Raw genomic sequence first — 20,912 nt, 5'->3', positions numbered from 1 at the left:
GACTGCATTATATTTTAAAGAGATCTATCTGTCCTCGAAGTTTCCTACATAAATTCGGACCACCCTGTATAAACAAGAATTCTATAATAGGTTTTACAAACTGTTGGTAAATAGTGTACTCTGAAATCAAGGTAATCCTAGAGATTTTCTGTCTGTTTAAAAAGATTGCATGCAAAAAAGTTAAAACTAATTTTTTACGCTGGTGCCATCTATTGGTCAGTAGCTCAATTCAGAAAAAATATGACAAGAATCTGCTGCCTAAAATGATTCGCTCAGCATGAAGTACCACTCATATTTTTTCGTGAGTAATTAATATAATTACCACTTCCTATTATTGAAGAATAAATGGAATGAATACTTCAATTTCATAAAAACTATCAAACTCTCCATTATTAAAGTCGGTTTTTATTTTAAAACACCCAATGTTTAAATTTAATTGAATTAATTTATACGTTCCCGAGTAGTGAATCAGCCAAACAATAATTACAACAGTCTATTTGAAAAATTATGCAGAAAAAATTGTGGAATGTTAAAAATTCCTGCTACTGAATCGTTTTATTTCCCGACACAGAATGTGCATTCCTATTACTTATAGAGCACACTCCGTACTTTACGTGTCGGGAGGGGTAGATTGAAACACCTATGTAATCATATCATATTTATTATATTTAGCTGTTTTATTTGATATACTCAAATGAATAATAATTATAATATTTATTAGTTTTTACTTGTTTCAGATGTTGGCCAAGCACCCACAATTAAATTTTACGATAAAATAAAGCACTTGCAGTACTTCTTTAAAGAAATATATACTCTTACGGTATGGATCAACTTTAAACAAATAGTAATTCCAATACGGTATTGCACGACGCAAAAAAACGAAGAGACAACCATCAGGCCGGGAAATCGCATTTTCTGCTGATGAAAATCCGCGCTTGTCGTTGACGGACAGACGCGAATGCCTCGGGTGTTTTGTTAACCCTCGGTCGAAAATAACTGACAAATAAAAAATGAAAATAAAAGAAAGTGACCCATACACATTCAAAAATTGATTTATTTTTCTTTCTAACATTCTTGCTGCTTAGTTGTCTGACTATTCCTAAAACCTGGTGGGCTAGATATTTGAGAATTTAAATCACTACTGAACCAATTCAAGTTCTGTGGAGAGCTCAAATGTGAAAAATTATTAAAATTTGGCTGTAACTGTTGTGTAAAATTTGAGAACGCGTTGTTTGTGTACTCGTAGGACCTCAGGGGGGCCCCGTTCTGTAACTGTTGTTGTGTCCCTAGTTGTGTCACGTTCGAATAGTGGTCTCTGATCGGAGGCATATTCGCTAGGGGGTAGTGACGGCTGGACGACAGTATCGCCGGGTCCAACACCTTCCAGTCGTTACACGAGTTGCTTATGTCTGCAAACCAAAGGCAATCGTTAAAAGGGGAGCGAGACCTTGCGGCCTCGACCGCAATCTTACGCTCATACTAGACATTGTGCTGAAACGTGAAAGTGGGCATTGACCTATTTTATGTTCAATACTTGCAAATACTAATGCGAACCCAAATGCAGAAATGCAGAAGTGAATATTACTAGGACGTAAATTACTTTTAAGGGATTTACAATAGATGGCGTAACTTATGCTACGTCGCATCGTACACTTCTTTAACTAAGGGCTTTAGGATTTTAACTACAGTGTTTATTTTGTTTCTGACGAAATTGTATATGCGTTATGGTGAGTCATGGCGCCACTTTCGACAGAACAACGTAATTGAAGTAATAAAAACTTATTACGGAAATGGTCGATCCATAAAAGAAACTCATCGCAGAATTTGTGGTTTTTTTGTAGCTTTCAATTGTCCTTCTGAACAAGTAATACGAAATTTAGTGAAGAAATATGAATCAGTGGGCCCCTTCAGGACGGGAAAGTGTCGCAAATGTTGCATCAGTATCTATTCCAAGGCGATCTCAAGAATTACGCATTACGCAAACCAGTTTATGGAGAATTTTACACAAGGACTTGCATTTACACGTGTACAAAATTTAATTAACTCAAGAGTTGAAGGAAAGGGACCATTTGCAATGCAGAAATTTTTTTACTCGGATGATAGAACAAAGAGCAACAGATCCACATTTTGCGCATAAAATCATCTTTAGTGACGAAACGCATGGGGGGAACCCTCGGAAGATTCACAAACGACAACTTTATGCACAAAAATATACGGTTTGGTGCGGCTTATGGTCCAGGGGAATCGTCGGCCCATTTATAATTATAATGCGATGATAACAGATTTTTTATGACCTGAATTAAATGGAATTAACACTAATGATGTTTACTTCCAACAAGATAGTGTTACATGCCACACTACACAAGAAAACATCGCGTTATTGCGCACGAGATTCCCTGGACGTGTTATCTGGTAACGTGAATTGGCCGCCAAGATCATGCAACCTCTCCCCTTTAGACTTTTGTCTATGAGGTTATTTGAAAAGTAATGTTTATGCTAATCAGCCAAGAAATATTACAACCCTAAAAAATAACATTCGAGCCGCCATAAGGGGGATTGAAGCTCCAATGGTTCGAAAATATCCTCAACAATTTCAACGCTTGTATCGATGCCTGCCATCGTAGCCGTGGTGGACATCTAAACGACGTAATCTTTCACTTTTAATTGTAATCGATGTTACTTTAATTTAAAATAAAAAAACCCAAAATATTCCATACGGTTGTTTTTTATACAACATCCTAAAGCCATTTTTAGAAAACCCCTTATATTCATGTCAAAGCTCTGTCACTAGGCTTTTCTTTGTATTATAAGTCATTTTGCTGAAGTGTAAACAACATATTTTTTTTCAGCTCCGAAGATATCGAATTATGAGCCAACAAAACACCACGTGTGCCTTGTGGCAAATTTTACTTTTCCTTTTTCATTCAAAGTGAGTCATTGAGTGCTGTTGGAAACTTACGATGAACATGCTCCATCGATAAAAAATATATGAGTATTGGTTTCGACATTTTAAAAGTGGTGATTTTGAAACAGTTGACAAAGAACGCCCTGGTCGACGATGAGAAATTGGAAGCATTCCTCAACCAAGATCATGTCAAACGCAAGATTAACTTGCTGAATCGTTGAATGTTAATCAGACAACAGTTTTGAAACGTTTAAATGCACTCGGTATGATTCAAAAGCAAGGAAATTGGGTGTCATACGAATTAAAGCCAAGAGATGTTGAACGGCGATTTTTCATGTGAACAATTGCTTCAACAACAAAAAAGAAAGGGTTTTTGCACGGATAAGCTACAGCGTTGCCAGTTGTCCCCATTTTAGCGGGACATCCTGATTTTTAGCCTGAAATTAAATATCCCGGGCGATACAGGCTCAGTCTCGCTTTTCGGTGATTACTCGACGGCGCGACGATTAGTATAGTAAAATAACGTATTTTCATTAAAATATATTTTTTATGTCAATTTTGGCTGTCTATCATCATATAAACTTAATTTGACACTCAAATAAAAGGATAAGTAATTAAAAACTATTGATTAAATTGGTTTTTTTAGTATGTCCACTTTCGACGAAAGAATCCCGCTTTTTTACACAAAATGTTTCAAAATCCCGCTTTGCCGGAAAAAATTCTGGCAACGCTGATAAGCTACGATAATCTTAAGTGTAGAAATTCATGAGGTTTGCCTGGTCATACGTCAACGTCGCTGGTAAGGCCGAATATTCATGGTTCGAAGCTCATGCTTTGTATTTGGTGTTATGTACTTTAATCTGCTTCAACTCAATGAAACCATCACTGCTGAACGCTACCAAACACAATTAAAGCGTTTGAGCCCTGCGGTGAGGGAAAAACGGCCATAATTCGAGCAAAGGCACGATAAAGTAACATTTCAAAATGACAACACTATATGTTGCTCATGAAGTAAAAAAATACTTAAACACCAAATATTGCTCCGTCGGATTACTACTTGTTCCCATCCATGGAACACGCCCTGGTTAAGTGGCGCTTCCAATCTTACAGATACAAAAAATTGGATTGATTAATGAATAGCATCAAAATATTAGTTGTTCTTTCGACGGGAATCTGTATGCTGCCAGAAAGATGGGAAAAAGTACCAGCGATGAATAATACTTTGAAAAATAATAACGAACACAATTTTTCACAATAAAGCCTTGAATTTACAAAAAAAATCCCTCAAAATTAATTCACAATGTCAAAAAGTGACATATGCGCAAACGTCCTAGCATTTTCAGAGTTATTTGGAAAAAACTTATTTTTTTCCATTTTCAACATCGTTTACTCCCTAAATTAAGGGAACATATAAAATTACAACGATAAGAAAATCATTTTTTTTAATATTCTTAAACGATAGAACTGTATGTGAAGAAAAGATTCTGAAAGTTTGAGAGTGAAATTCGAAAAACTCCAGAAGTTATATCCGTAAACTAAAGACCGACCGATTAATCGGCTTCGTCCACATTTGGCCATTATTTAAGCCTTCGTCTAAGAATCGGTTTTGGCCAAAATTAAGCCGAAGCCGTTGATGTCGAGCATTGACATTCGACAGTCATACTTTTTATTCTTTCTTCTTTTTTAGAATACCCATTAATCGTTATGTTTTATGTTTATTATTAGAATTAGTTGTTTTATTTATTATATATATTTCCAAAATATTATGCATTTATTTTTGACCTACTTTTATGTTATTTTATATTTTTGTTTTTAATTAAAATTTTCAAGTTAAAATATATTCGGCTTCGGTCGAACGTGACCCATAAACCGAAGTTCAGCTTCGGCTTCAGCCAAAAAAAATCACATTCGGTCGGTCTCTACCGTAAACGTTGTGCATGTCCGTTCGAGTTTGGAGCGTACGCCTCAGGTAGAAACAAGAGCGCACGCTGCAGGTGGAAGCAAGAGGGCACAGGCGCAGGTATGCCAGATGTTTGAAGGACAATTAACCGTTTTCGGACGAGTTTCGGGAAATAACCGCCCAAGTTTATTTACAGTTTATAGTTGCCCTTTTCCCTGGTTTTTCACGTGTCGAAACTTTAAACCTGTTTCTCTTGAAACTATATTTCTGAAACTGGTATACACTATTACGCAAAAACTATTAAACCGATTGAGTTCCTCCTTGGTAGAAATGATTGACGGAAATTAATTTTGAAAAATTTTGAAAAAAACTATTTTTTTATACAAATTCTGCAGAAATTTCGCATGAAAATTCGATTTGTGTATTTAAATGTGTCGTTTTTTCAAATTTGTATTTTTTCCAGTTTTCTCAACGCCAAATAGAAACTACGTTTTAAATAAAAAAAATTTTGTATTTTGATGCAGATCGAATTTCATGGGGAGCTTGAATATTTCTCAGTTTAAAAAAATCCTGAAAATTTACTCATTTTCCTCCGTCTAATTGTATATGTCCCCTTAAGTCATATTTTTGACACTTTTTCCAGTTGATTTTTTTACACGTGCTGTGAAACACGCTGTATATTGCTCGCAATTACTTATTCGTGAGTTTATTATTACTTTCTTATTTAATCAAAAGCAACGACTAAAACGTATTGCACTAGAAAACGTTATTGGGCAAGTACCTAAAACTTTTACCGACTCCGAATTTCACTTTTGTCAACTTTCGCATTCGCTTCTAACGAAACCGGAATACCGACTTGCACGGATCAGCACCAACCCTAACTCATAGGAAACGAAACACTGCACTTTAGACACACAAACCATCGTGTAGTAAAATTTTGACAAAACGACTTACTTTTCTGTTGCTGCTGCTGCGGGGGCTGCTGCAGCTGCGAATTAAAACTACTAGGCCAATTACTTTGTGTTGAACTATTAATTTGTTGTTGACTACTAGACATATTTAAGAAAGGTAAAATTTTACTACCTAAAAAAGACAAGACAAAGGCAAAGCTTTAGTAACGGTCACCGGAACGGGAACGCTAGAGAAAAATACGATGCGTCGGTACATACCGAAAGAGTTCATGTGTGTGTTTTGCTGCACGAAACCGGGAGGTGGGGGCAGCTGGCCCCCGTTTTGATTGTGGATCACCCCATTTACTTGACTACGGCCTAGAATCGGAAAAAGAATTAATACACTTTATTAACGAACTTTTGCCAAACACGCCTACCTGTACTATGCGTTTTGTGGTTCTGTTCACTAGCCATCAGTTCGGCAAACGCCTTCTGTGTCTCCTGGAAGGGGTCGAAACCCAACTCATCCTCCACGTTCCTCGAACTCTGTTTGACGTTAGAACTGTTGTACAACTGCTCGTGTATATTCCCAAACCCCCCGTTGTCCCCGTTAAGAAACCGTTGAGGAGTCATACCGTTCTGATATCCCGACCCTCCTCCGAACCCTTAAAAAATGCATATTAATCTCTTGAAAACCTACAAATGTCAAAAGTATTAATAAAACGGAACCGAACCTACCTTGTTTTAAACTGAGGTTCAGTAATTGTTCCTCCAACTGTTTTTGCTGCAGAAGCATGATCCTATCCGCCGCGCCTTGCACGCCCGGATAGTAGTTCTGGTGGATACCGTTGAAACCGTTCGAATACTGAGGCTGAGTCACTTCTTTGTTGTTTTTGTGAAAGTCCATGAAGAACTTCGACATGTTCTGATCGAGACCGTTCAGGCCGTTCGATATGCTGGGCACCGGCGGCTGGGGTTCCTGCTTGTACCCGAAACTGCTGCTTTTGTTCGAGAGAGCATCCATTATGTTTTCGTGCATTTTAGACATCTCGTATAGCCCATTGTACAACTCCGGGTCTGAAAAGCGAAGAACGTAACCATTGCGTGACGCTTCCAGAATTCAGATTCCAAAATTTCAAAAAATTGGACATGCAGAACAGAAGCACAAAAATAAAATTGTTGTGGGTCTGTTTATTCCTTACCATTTAAATTTTCAATTTAAAAAAAATTTTTGTAGGAAATGTTAGAACTACAGAAATATTTAAAATACAGTAGAACCGCGATTACCGTGCACGGCTGATCCGTGCGGCGGATTCTTTGTGCGATGCAATGTTTATGATTGTCCGCTATCCGTGCGCAGATTATCCGTGGCGGGGCGAATAAAGCGCTCAGAAACAAAAAAAAAAAAGATTACTGCTTGTTTATCGCATATATATTATTTACCTACATATGTACAAATGTATGTAATAAGTATGTGTAATAAAGTTAATATTTTTTGCAAAATTGCTGATATTGGGCGTTATTTCGATTAACCGTGTTTTCAATTATCCGGCAACGGTTCGGTCCGGGTCGGCCCTGATAATTGAGGTTCTACTGTATATTCATTACTTAAAAACTTTTACACGAGTATTATTTTTCCACCAAGTTCCCATACTGTAGAGTTTACAAATCTGTTAGAAAACAGTAAAATAATCAAAGAAATAGTTCAGTAATAGAGAACAGTAAAAAGTATAATATTTGGGTGTGTCGTTAGTGCTTTTATCACATTAAATATCATTCGATAGTTCCTAAAAGGAGTTGAGAACAATGAACAATCTTTTGGTTGATTTTTATTCAAATAAAAAAATGAGAAAATGAAATTGCAGCAACAGTAGTCTGCACTATGGGTGAAAAAATGTTTGTGCTAAATGGTAAAAGTAAAAACTGTAACAAAAAAACCTTAGGTTATACCATATACACAGTCCTGTTATTAAGTTTTAAGACTGATTTTATTGTGACAAAGTGTGTGGCGCTATCTATGTGCGGTCAACAGAACTACGTAATGGGGAGCCTTCGGAGCGAGCGAACTAAATTTCAACAGTTTATGTGCGTCTGCGATGAAGTTATAACGTTTTGCATGAAGCTGTCATGGAAATATACATTGAACAGTGTACAGCAATCAAGTTCTATTTTAAACCGGTAAAACAGCCACGGAAACATGTTTCAAAGGGCATACAGTGAGGAGTGTGTTATCACGTCTGACTGTGCTCCCATGGTTCGGAAGGTTGCGTGATCCCCGAGACACCATACATGACGACAAAAAGACGGGGCGTCCCCGCACAATCCACACGAACGAATACATTGAAACTGTGAGCAATGTGTTTGAAGTCTTCAGAATGTTGGCATGTCAATAAAGAAACTGTTCATCAAATAATCACAAAAGATTTGGGAAAAACAAAAGATCTGTGCCCATTTTGTCCTCTTTCTTTGGTGACTGAGCAGAACGAGGAAATTAAAATCGAAGAAACTCCGTTTCCAAAAATCGCATGTGAAAACCATGATGGCTTATTTTTTGACTATCGGAAATGCACCAGCCCATAACGTCATCATTGTTCCACAATTCTTGGTACCAAAAAACGTAATCGTATTTCACCACCCGCCATACTCGCCGGATTTGGATATGACGGATTATTTTTAATTCCCAAAAATTAAATTACATTTAAAAGGCATTTGACGATATTTCAACAATTCAAAAGGCTGTGATGAGAGAGCTGAACGAGACACCAGAAGACATGCCAGAACGACTGGCGGATCACGCCCAATGCAGTATTGATGTGGGAGGAGTGTACATAGTCTTAAAACCTAATAGCCACACCATGTATACTATTTACAGTAGAACCTCGATTATCCGGGTTAATCGAAATAACGCTGAAACTCGCCTATTTTGCAAAAATTAAGAACTTTATTACACATAACCTATTACATACACATGTACATATGTACAATAAAAAATAAAAAGGGTGATACATATTTATGAAGAAATTTTGCACGTGCACAAACGAAATGCTAAATTGCGTAGGTAAATAATATGTACACAATAAATAAGCAGAGATTCGTCTTTGTTTTTATTTTTGAGAGTTTATCGCCCCACATCGGATAATTCGTGCACTGATAGCGGATACATCGCATCGCACGAAAAATCCACCGTTACGGATTAGCTGTGCACGGATAATCAAGATTCTACTGTAATTTTAATTTACGTTTTTCATTAAATAATACGTTTAAGGTGTTTTTTTAGTTAAAAGTTTTGAAGGACCTTTTCCGGGTTGGACCGTAAAAATATAATGTGTTTTTCTATGGCCCTGTGTTTTTTTTTTTTTTTTTGGGGTGCTTGGGGACGGTTTTTTTTATTTGGCTTTCTTGAGTTTTGTTTTAATTAGTTTTTTGGGATTTTTTTGGGCCCCTTGAATTTTCAAATTACCAATTTTTGACTTCGTTGTGATTCTTCTAATCTTGTTGTGTTGTTGGATTGGAGAGTGTTGTTCCTGGTGGTTGTTATTATTTAAATTGCCAAATACCTTCAATTTATGCTTAAAAAGAATATCGAAAATATCGTTTTATACAAAATTAATGTAAACTTCAAAAAACTATTTCTCACAATTACTAAAAGTTCAACGTTTTCGAGATTAATCAATTTTATTATGAAACACCCTGTATTTTTAAATAAATCCATCCATTCCGAATATGACAAGTGTATTCAAAAGCTATTATCTTTTTACAAAAATAATAATTTTTGAAATCAACTGACAAATATTAATTATAATTGTTTCTTAACAACTAAATAAAGATAGGGTTCCAAAACTAAAAATATACAAGACAAATAAAGTACTCACAGCCATCGCAAAAGGGAAAATTCGATAATTAAGTGTTGAATATGAAAACTTTATGATCTTAAGTTTAGTTTTTTCTGCTATCGTAAACTACGACCTTCAAATCGATTTCGGTCACTTATTTCCAAACCTTCAATTTGCGAATTCTTTAAATATTTGCAATTAACATTTTCTCTGTAATATACCACCACTTCCCAAGAGACAATTCTATATCTCTGTCTGGCAACGATTGAGATACCTCCCTATTTAAAATATGGAACTCAAACGAATTTTAATCGAACCTACCTTTACTGAACCCGTTGTCGTGCCCGCCCAACGAACTGAACCCGTTCCTGAACGTATCCAGCGGCCCCTTCATCTCCTCCTGCTGTTTGGTACCTGAAACCGAAAACACCGTACACCACGTTAGTGAGACACGACGCTCCGTACAAACCTATCTCCTCTACGAGACGTTCCGACGCGTGCCTTGGAAACCCGAACGCAGCCGCCCAGTCCTCCGTCGTGTTTATGTTGGGCAGCGTGTCTGTGAGGATGGAGGAGGGTTGCGTGCTCTCCGGATCCGCGTGCTCCACGTCCGCCTGCTCGTCGGGATGACTGGGCGCCGCTATTTTCTGGAAGGAGTTCAATGAGAAGAAGCTAGAGTTGTCGTCTATGATGGGGGGGAGTTTAGACGACGTGGAGGGCGGATGCGGCTCTGTGGGGGGCGTGGGCGCCTTTTCTGTTTGTGTGGGGGCCGGCGACGTTGGTTTATCTTCTTTTACTGGCCGGGAAAAAGTATAGCTCAGAAATTGGTCACGAAATATAAGGATTAAGACAGTTTTAATACTCTGAAATATTAAGTGGTGTGTAAAATATTTATTTACGAGTTAGAGCCCATTTTTGTTTAATATTATAATCAAGTATGAATGGCGTAAATAATAAAGAGAACAATGTACAATAAAGAAAAAAGTTAATAAGAATAAACTAAGTTAAAAAAAAAATTGTTGTCTCCATAATTTGTTCTGTGAACGAAAATAATATATTTACAGTGGATAATACTAAAATGTAGTTTTTTGTGCATAATATGTGACAAGACATCCAACAAATCGTTGACAATTTTGCACTCGAAGTTTGTTCTAGTCTCAAAATTATAATATGGAGAAAGAGAAAGCGAATCTAGGTGTGCAAGTACCACTAAATTAATAGAATCAACATTGAAGATGAGCAATATTTTCAATAAAACCCAAAATTTTTATAGCTTCAAAGGACAAAAAGTCAGAAAAATCACATTTTACCCCTAAGTCTACCTAATTTCTGTGAAATGTGTCACAATAACATCGTTTTAAATTGGAACAGTCACAATAATTATTGTAAATAGCCTGTAAACAAAAATTTGTAATGGAAGAAGTACTCAGAAGGATCAATTAAAAAGCTCTCAAAAAAAAAATGAAACAAAAGCCCCAAGTCTGCATGGACGGACACCAATAGGACCATAAAAATTTGTCCACATGGGAGAAATTCTTCTAAAGGAATATTGAATAAAATATACAGGGTGATTCACAACTTATCCAAAACAATGTGGGAATAGGTATGTTATGAAAGATGGAGTTAATATCCTAAAAACAATTTTTGGAAAAACCTTAATTTCCGAGAAAAAAATTGAAGTTGTAGTATTTACAACCCTTACAGCGCTGGGTTACTGTAGTCTCTAGTGTCATTTTCATTGTACGCTGTTCGCAATGCGTTCTCTCTCGACGTAGTCCCAGGCAATTTTTGCGATAGTGTTTACATTAATTTTTTCAAATGTCAAAAATGGCTTACACGTGTATCGCAACTCGAAATTGATTGTTTTAATTTATCGTGAAGCAAGGCAACATTTGTGTTAGTTTGTAGAAACTGGGTAAGATGGGCCCAAATGTATTTAGACATCGACAGACAAGATTTTGAACAGTTGTAACATCAGGTTTGTCATATTATTAATTAATACTCCAACAAAATTATACTTGGAGAAAAAAAAATTTTTTGTTACCTGGACTTTTATAAGTGGAAATGGTAAAAGGATTTATAATAAACCTAAAAAAAAATAAATGCGCGAGCTGGGGTGGCGGAGGGTTGATTTAGGTGGTTGAAAAGTTGTGAAAAATTGTATCATTGGGATTTCTGGCGAAAGTTGACATGAAACAAAAAAGTATCCAATACGAAAGTTGTAGATCATGCAAAAATCTACAACTTTTGTAGAAATCACTTTTTAAGACAATCTCAATTTCACCAAAAAGTATATGCCAAAACAAAAAAAATTATCACCGGCAGAACTCTGTACGATGATTTTTCTAGGTAGAATTTTTCTTTGAAAAGAAAGTGTTTCAGACCGGAAAAAATGAATCTCGGAAACTTTTTGATTTTTTTATCTAAAAAAAATTTGTTATTTAAGACACAGAAAGGTATACTTTCACCAAGTTTCGTCAAAATTAAATTATTTTTGTAGAAATGATAAATAAAAAAAAGAAAAATCTGAAAAAAAAAACTGTTTTTCGCATTTTTCTCAGAAATTTTGAGGTTATCTTAAAGAGTGACCTCTACAAATGTTGTAGATTTTTGCATGATCTACAACTTTTTTGGATTGACATCAACTTTCGCCAGAAATCCCAATGATACAATTTTTCACAACTTTTCAACACCCCAAATCTACCCTCCGCTACCCCTGCTCAAGCATTTATTTTTTCTTCGTTTATTACAAGCCCCTTTACCATTTCCACTTATAAAAGTCCAGGTAACAATTTTCTTTCTTTTTTTCCCTCTAAACGAGTTATTTCGATAGGCCTATAAAGTGTATGTTTAAATCATTTTCGAACTGCCCTTTTTGATCTTTTTTAAACAAAATTGTATTTGTAGATTCAAAAAATTTTTTATTGCATAAGTTCTGAATAACCCTGTATTCAAGAAATGGACAAAATTTCCCTCTCTGGTGCCTTTCCAACAATATCGAAAAAAATTCATGCACAACTTTAAGACGTAAGTGAATAAACAAACAGGACATCAAAAACAACTAGTGACACATCGGGTGATCTTGCAATTTTGCTCCTCCAAACTTTCACTGCCGATATACGTAATACTCCTGTTATTAATTGATAGCAAAGATTTACTGCAGGGTTAGGAGCTCGTTTTCATTGGAATATTCACTCTTATTCATTTTTATATCTGCTAAGGAGAAAATATTATAAAATTATGTCTGCATCCAGTCAAAATAGAATCTGTTCCAAGAAGAGTAATGACAGTGCCATTCTTATGAAAAGCTGCTGGTACCACAGCAAAAAATTGTCTGTTTATAAGTCGGTTTACACAGGGTGTTTGTTAGGAAAATACAGGGGGCAGTTTCAAGTGGTGGTCAGTTTTTTAGGGGTAATAATAAATTTTTATTTCAATGTCAATATGGAAGAACCGAAAATTCAAAAATTTTAAAATAATTATTTGTATTTTATAAAATATACATAATGGAAAATTAATAAAAATATGTGCTAATCCGATAGATTTGTAATATATTTTAAAACAATTTCAAGTATTTAATAAAAAGTATCTAATTTTGTTTAAAGCATTGTGTTTAGTTTATGAATTAATGGATTATGGTCAAGCTTAGCTGAACTACATATCAATCCACCTGATGTAATATAACAACAGGGCACTAGAAAGGCAAAAAATAAACGGACAAACAAGAATGGCCCAATATGTTACCGCCTCATTTTATCATATTCATTTTAGTTTTCAATTTATCGGTTTACAAGACGATGCTTGTAATATACAGTAAAATTTAAAATAGTACTTGGTGAAGTGAATAACCTTAAAAACTTATTTATTTCAGTGTTTGACGACAGTTCAGCGTGTTTATGTGTCTTCATTGTCAAATTTCTGTATGGTATTATAAAAAAAACATGTATACAAATCAAAAAAGGAAGCCACCTGCGTTTATAGATGGATTAAATATAATCTACAATGTTCCTGGCAGATTAAAACTACAGAAAAACTGAGAATAGAATTGAAATCATCAAATCCTGGACTTTTATTTATGACAGTTTTCAAAAAAAATCTAATCGGAGCTCAATTTTTTGTTTTTTTTTTATTCTACTATCAAAACTTACTCTGCATAATTTCATAACTTTAAAAAAATAGTTTTTTTTTTAATAAAAAATATGCCGTTCCCACTTACCATCTGTTTTACTTTTTTCCGTCCTCGACTCCCCCTTTCCGCCGCCCGCACCCTCCTTCCTCTCCTTCCTAATACTGCTCTCGCCCTTCGCCTTACCCTTCCTCCCCTTCTCCTTCTCCCTCTTCTCCTTCTCCAGCTGCGGCCAGCCATCCTTGTTTGTGCCGGTGCTGACGTTGGACGTGGTGCTGCTGCTGCTGCTGACGCTGCTCGACAGCACCGTCACGTTCTCTTTGGAAGACGACTTGCTGCCGCCCGTGGTGGGAATGGGGGCGCTGGTCTTGCTGCTATCCGCCGTCATGCCGGTTGTGTTGTTGTTATTGTTGGCGGTCCGGGACAGCAGGTTCTCGTGCAGCTTTTTCTCATACTCCTGGTGCTTGCCGGCGTGCATCTGCTCTTTCGTGAAGCTCGCCTCGGAGTCTCCTTGAAATCAAGAGATACACTATTAAGGGGTACATCGGGGACAAGTCGTACACAGAGGGAGGAAATTTTTACTGTTTCCCGCACAACCTGCAATATTTTATGTAAACGTAGTATTAAAAAATGACCAGAATTACTGTTGACGTGTTTGTTGGCCCTGAAACATTCTGTGAATCACTGGAATACCTGAAAATACTCCAAATCTCATTATGAAACACAGCAAAAGTTTAATATGGTTACACAAAATGATTTAACTCATAACGACGCAGAAGTTTTAAAATATCACAACGTAATCCAACAAAACGCAAGCAAACTATTACAAGAATCACAAGTTGAGAGTCGAGCGGAGAAAAACAGAAATAAAAAACATGCAGAACCTCATCCTCTTACTTACCAAAGTCGTGTAGGTACATACAGTCAGGCTTTGGACACGTCTGGTTCTTCATGAAGTGCGAACAATATTTCGTGGTACCTAAACTGGACTTAATCAGTCTGCCATCTATCGTTATATTATTAACACTTTGTATGGCTCTTAAAGCGTCATCACTCTTCATGTAAGTTACATAGGCACCTGAAAAAGCGGAAGGTTTACAGTACCATTCCCATAAAAATTGTAATTTTCCAGATCAATTAAGTTGATGGGGTCATTTTCGTAAGTCAAATTCTATAGAGGGTGTCCCTTTTTCTCAGTTATCTAAAGAGATAAAAGGTAAAAGAAATTGTGGCAAAGTTGTGGAATTTGATAATAATTTATCGAAGAGAAATTTGATCTATCTTTTTTTGTTTTGAAATTGTTAAGGAAAAAAGTAAACCTGTGACTTTCGCTATTTTTTTTTTTATAAAAAATTTAAAGAAATTGCTTTTTTAAAATGAAAAGAGTGACCGCAAAAATCGCCCGTTTTTTCATAATTCGCAGAGAACTAGAGAAAATAGATAAAAATATGTTTTTGGTCTCAAATTACTCGTCATAAAAAATTAAGATAAGCATAGCTTACAGTTTTTTGAAAATTCTCAAAAATCGCCCCTATTTAGAAGTTGAAAGGACGCCCAAAATGAAGAATTGAATATTACCAATAAATATAAAAACTATTAGCATGTGAATTTTTCTATTGAATGATTCTTGATACAAAGAAACATTTATTCTCATGACTGAAATAAGCATGTTGAATTAGAAAATCCACCCTTAAGCACGCTCAAGGGGTGGAATCATCTCCAACAATAGTGAATATCAGAAATAATTGTAAAAATTCCAAAGAAAATATATTAAGATAATTCACATGCTAATAGTTTTTATATCAATTGGTAATATTCAAATTCTTCATTTTTGGCATTTTTTCAACCCCTAAGTAGTGGTGATTTTTAAAATTTTCAAAATACTAAAAGCTATGCTCATATCAGTTTTTTACGTCAAGTAATTTGCGATCAAAAACATATTTTTATGTATTTTCTTAATTATCTGTGAATTGTGAAAAAACGGGCGAAAATCACAGGTTTTTTGCGGTCACTCTTTATGGTTTACCTTTTCGTTTTTGTCAAAACACTGATATAACCATATGTACAAAGTGTGCTGTGAAACAAAAACTTGCACTTATTGCTTCAAACAAAATTTTGACAGTTTGTTTAAATTTTTGTTAGCAATGTCGATATTCGAAAAATTAAAAATGCAATTTTCACATGAAGAAGAGCGAGATATGCCTCAAACTTATTGATTATGTAATTATTTTGAGGAATATCGAGCTTTGTTTCACGTAAAAAATTATAATTATCCAAATTTAGATGATGGCAATTAAAATTTAATGAAACTGTCAAAATTTTGTTTGGAATAATAGTTGAATGTTCTGTTTTCAAAGCACTCTTTGTACAAATGCATAAATTAGTAATTTGACAAAAACGAGAGAATAAAATCATATCATATGACACAAACTAAAATCAGAAAAATGGGCTGAATTCAAAAAAGCAAAAATCCAATATGACACCCATAAGAACGACGAAAGTACAAAAAATTTAAATTTAAGCTTTCTTGGGTTACATGTTATGTTTGAAAAAAGAATCGCTAATTTCTACAATTGAGCTCTACGCGCTTTTCTAATTACCCAGATCTACAAGATTTTAGTTGAACTTCTTATTAATAGATGGTGCTATTATAATAATCCAGCAAGTTACGACTGTCTGCCAAATTCGTTTTGCCTGTATATATTTTTCAAATGCCAATAAAATGATTTCGAACAAAAATAAAAAAATACGGGTCGAGTTTTTTGTCATATTATTTCATTGCATATGTCAAAAGGTGACAAATAATCCATTCTCTCACACCTTATTTATGTTGTTTGGTTGTCAGTGCCAGCAACAACTAGTAGTAGAGTTCGTCACTTAAGTATTTATAATTTACTGGATTTAATTGCAACAATTCTTAAATTTACTTTCATAGTAATGTAAAATGCCCAGGAATTTATTTTTCATTAAGAAAACCACTACAAAAATGAAACAAATTAGAAAAACTTTGAGTTTTATGTTATACAGTGAATATTGGTTATAACGACATTGCTTTATATGACATATTGGATATAACGACGGAATTTGGAAGTCCCGATTTAACTCTATAGAAATACCATATTGAAATTACCGTTTACTACGACACCATTTACGACATTTCGCATTTAGACTCTATCGGTTATAACGACCAATAGTGATTTACGGCCTTAAAACCAATGCACCGCTCTTCCGCGCTCCCCGCCGGCATCCACGCTTTTGACACCAGTTAGTATGTTTGAGACAAATTACGACTTATCTGCGCATGCAGTTATATTATATGATTTAATTAATTACTGCTTTCTATAACGATGTCGAAGAGAAAAGTATTTAATAAAGAAGAAAAATCACACATAATATAGAGACTAAAAAACGGAGAAACTAATGCAAGCAAGTAAAATAATGTGGCGTGTCACAACTACAATTTCAACAATTTGGAAGGATAGAAATAAAGTAAGTCTGTATTCGTAAACGATTCATTGAAAACGAAGCACGCGAGATCTTTTGAACACAAAGCAACACATGTACATACTTGAAGACTTGTATTATAAATTTATCATTTTTTCTATACAAATTTTAAATAAAATATATGTAATTGCTTATTATGTCTATCGGTTATAACAACCATAAACAAACGGTCCCTTGAAGGTAGTTATAACCGATTTTCACTGTATTTGATAAAAAAGTGCTGCAAAAATAAAAAAAATCAAATTTTTTCATATTTCAATTTCTGAATACGCTAAATATTCTACATTTTTCTTGAATGTGCCCTATATTTACAAAAGCGATAGAGTAAAACCTCGATAATCTGAAATAAAGCATACAAAGTCTAGTCGGAATTAAAAAACATTCTATATTACTGAATAACCATAAATGATCCTAAAAAAAATCCGCCAAAAAAAAATTATTGCTATTTTTATACAGACTTAGAAAAATGCATTGATGAAAATAAAAAATCTTATGCAGTGGACTTTCGAGTTTCATAAAAATCAAGAATATTTTTCCAAAATTCTCCATTATCTAACCTTTCTATAATACCCTTTATCTTGTGTTGTTTGTTAGATTCTAGAGTAATTTAACCTTCGGAGAAAACTATGGATCAATCTGACCCAAAAAAATTTTTTGATGGTGAAATTCTTAAAGAAATTTGAAAAGTTCGAGTTCTCAACTATAATTTCAAAAGCTTGTCATGGTTTGCAGAGAGCACAGTCGTCATTCAGAATTTTTTCAAGCTATTCAGCCCAGACATTGCGGAATGGTACACGATCAAAAAAAGTCTTGGACCACATTGACCCAGAGTGTTCTCCGTAATCTGGATAGGTGTGTTCTTGGAAGGTTAAAAAAATTATTATTAACAGGAAACTTTAGTAAAACATACATTGAGTTATGTGGAAGAGAGTGCCATAACTACTATTTGTCATCAGGTACCACTCCTGTACAGAGAAAAATAAGAAAATTTTGGCAAAAGACAAAGTTCAACTTTTGTGCATCTTAAGAAAACGTAGACTTGTATTTTTTTTTTTTCATGTGGGAGTACCTGCTAATATTCTCAAGCACTTGAGAATCATTTCGTCCTAACAACACTAAGAACAAAAATAATTATAAAAGAAACTTAGAAAACGACCCCATTCACCAAAACAACGTAAAATTACTATATCGCCACTTACTTGCACTGGGCCCCTGCGACCCAGCGTACGACGTGGACTGGTTAATGACCACTTTGTGAATCTTGCCGAACTTGCCAAAATACTCGTGCCGTTTCAGCACCTCGGGATCGGCCAGCCTCATAGGCAGACCTACCACAAACACCAGGTTCCTCTGCACCACCCTGACGCTGGCCAGGTGCTTCCGGCTCTCCGTCAGCTTGGCCTTGCGTTGCTGGTCGCGTTGCCTCTTCTCCGCCTTGAGCTTTGCCACCTGCTCCTGCGACAGGGGGATGAAGTCGGCGGGGTTTTCGGAATACGCCTTGCGGCACGCCGGACACAGCCCGTTCTCATCCGTGCGGATCCTGTGCCAGCAGAAACGACAGATCTGGAAGGATGTATTAACGATAACCGTAATTCCATGCAAACATTTAAAAAGCGTAGTGTCAGATTTCAAACAGTGAATTTCGCAAGTATTAATACAAAATTTGTACTTTTCGAATAAAAGTACACTTTTATTGCTTTCCAAAGACACCCTGTATAAATTATGTTCCTGAAAACACAATTGCGTCAATAAAGTGCAATCACTAGAAGATTTTAGCATAAGATATAAGCTGCAAATAAGAAAGTTATTGGAAATTAATGTCTTTAAATGGAATCCATTCAAATAACAAAATTATGTAAAAATGTGATTGAGAAACATTTTTAAGGTCAACTGTAATGTTAGGTAAATCAATACTTTTATGTTGACATCCATATGTTTTAATTTTATTACTTTGACGAGTACAATTATTGTTGTATAAAACCTTTGTATTGTATTTAGAAAATATTGCAACATTTGCAATAGATCATTTGACGAATCGTTTCCAAAACAAATATTACATTTCTCGATGGGATTTATTATTTTTTAAATAGACATTTAAGTAAATGTTACATAAATATTTACAAAAAAAATTTACACAAACGATATATGCTTTAACACAAATTATGGGTTTAATACAAAAATAATAGAAAGGCTTAGAGGAAAGCATTACTTGATATCTGCTAACATATGGAGACCACATACTGTAGTCATTTTCTTTGATAACGCGAATGTAAAACCTGTTGATAAAGAAAACCCACATGAATTAGGTAATTGCCATTAGTTTTATGGATAAATTAAATTACTTTGATAAAGAAAAACCTTAAACAATATTTTTTTTAATATAAAAAAGGCATAAAAACAGCAGATTTGTAATGTGTGATATTATCTATTGGTTTTTTATCACAAAAGAAAAATCAATACAATTGTACAGATAAAATATTTAAATTTAAAGGGACTAATTCGAGTAACATATTTTGGCATTTCTAGTCGCAATTTCAAGGGTTATCATACCTGGTATCCACATGTGCACGGAAAGAAATTCAGATCATCCACCTCCAGGGGTTCCATGCACAATGGGCATTCAACTTGCTCCTCTCCACTTTGATTCAAAACAGACATTTCGACACCTGCTTCTTTAGTACTATCACTTACAAAAAATCTCTCTCTCTTGCCTTAAACAAATACGAAAACAGTGAATCAGTATACGGCAGTAATAATACAAATTTAATTCACAGTAACACTAATGTTAAGTCATTAAAATTCTGGGAATTTCTTTGTTAATCATAGGAAAAATAAACACATATTGCTGCCCATTTCCCCAAAAGACCCAGTTTTTTTCAGCGTTGTGCTGCGACAATGCAAGTTTAATAGAAGTCGAACTAATTGAAACTAACTGTTTTTGGTTCCATTTAATGTTAAATAAAGAGAATGTCAAAAAAATTAGAACATCTGTCAAATATCCTGCCATGTAACAATTTTTGGCCCACAAAAGCCCTAACCGCCCACCGATTGGGTCCGGAAACTGCAAAAATTTACCTAACAGTATTTAAAATCAAAATACAATTGAACTGTTGCGACACGACCTGTCCTCTTTTACACAAAAAATTTTTTGAACTAGCACTTATTGTGAGAATTTTATGCAATAACTCTAAATATTCTTCAAGTGTTTTGAAGAACTGGTCCTACAGAAAGCCCTTTATTATGCATCTACTTACGCGTAAAGACACCCACAACACAGAAAAATTATCGAAAATTTTAAAAGCTAAAGGTAATACGTGGATAAGCCTGTATTTACTTACTTAATTTTCCGATTTAGACAGTTAGCAATATGGCGACTTTGATCTTAAATCTATGCGCATAATCCGGCGCAGTACGACCTTTTCTGTCAAGACACGTTTACAGCACTAAAAAATCCTCGCAATTATTTAGGTACCACTACTAAAAATATCCTATTACTTTCTAATCTTATGATATAAACCGTATGAAAAACAATATGCAGCAGCCAATTTGCATAATTATTCACAGGCATATTAATTTGTTTACAAACATTGCCTCAGGATAATATTTTCTAGAACGATATATATCAGTTCTTGATAAGATAATCGTCAAAAATCAAACGCCTTTTGAAGTTTTTAGTTGTTGACATTGACGAGAACAGTATAAACAAATAAAATACGAGCCTCAATAAACGTTTGAAGCTTCTGTTATGGTACAT

At 34.9% G+C, this 20,912-nt stretch overlaps 1 protein-coding gene across 3 annotated transcripts; it reads right to left on the bottom strand.

Annotated features, from left to right (window-relative positions):
• Positions 1-1,036: 1,036 nt before the first annotated feature.
• Positions 1,037-20,611, bottom strand: LOC108908550 (CCR4-NOT transcription complex subunit 4). 3 transcript variants are annotated; one of them, XM_018712612.1, is made up of 12 exons: positions 20,497-20,611; positions 19,709-19,869; positions 18,358-18,721; positions 14,556-14,732; positions 13,745-14,164; positions 9,998-10,324; positions 9,850-9,942; positions 6,434-6,772; positions 6,133-6,360; positions 5,975-6,073; positions 5,760-5,888; positions 1,037-1,409 (listed from the first exon to the last, which is right to left on the bottom strand). In XM_018712612.1, exons 2-12 carry the CDS (start codon positions 19,814-19,816, stop codon positions 1,066-1,068), a joined length of 2,628 nt encoding a protein of 875 aa, XP_018568128.1. In that variant the 5' UTR covers positions 19,817-19,869; positions 20,497-20,611; the 3' UTR covers positions 1,037-1,065. The 3 variants fall into 3 exon arrangements, with proteins under 3 accessions (XP_018568128.1, XP_018568130.1, XP_018568131.1); XM_018712614.1 differs by lacking the exon at positions 20,497-20,611 and adding an exon at positions 20,413-20,493; XM_018712615.1 differs by lacking the exon at positions 5,760-5,888.
• Between the last annotated feature and the right edge of the window lie 301 nt (positions 20,612-20,912).

This window comes from Anoplophora glabripennis, unplaced genomic scaffold (genome assembly GCF_000390285.2).
Source record: "Anoplophora glabripennis isolate ALB-LARVAE unplaced genomic scaffold, Agla_2.0 scaffold207, whole genome shotgun sequence".
In the NCBI taxonomy this organism is placed as follows: domain Eukaryota; kingdom Metazoa; phylum Arthropoda; class Insecta; order Coleoptera; family Cerambycidae; genus Anoplophora; species Anoplophora glabripennis.
Note: the sequence above shows the minus strand (reverse complement) of the source record. Positions and strands in the feature narration are given on the sequence as shown.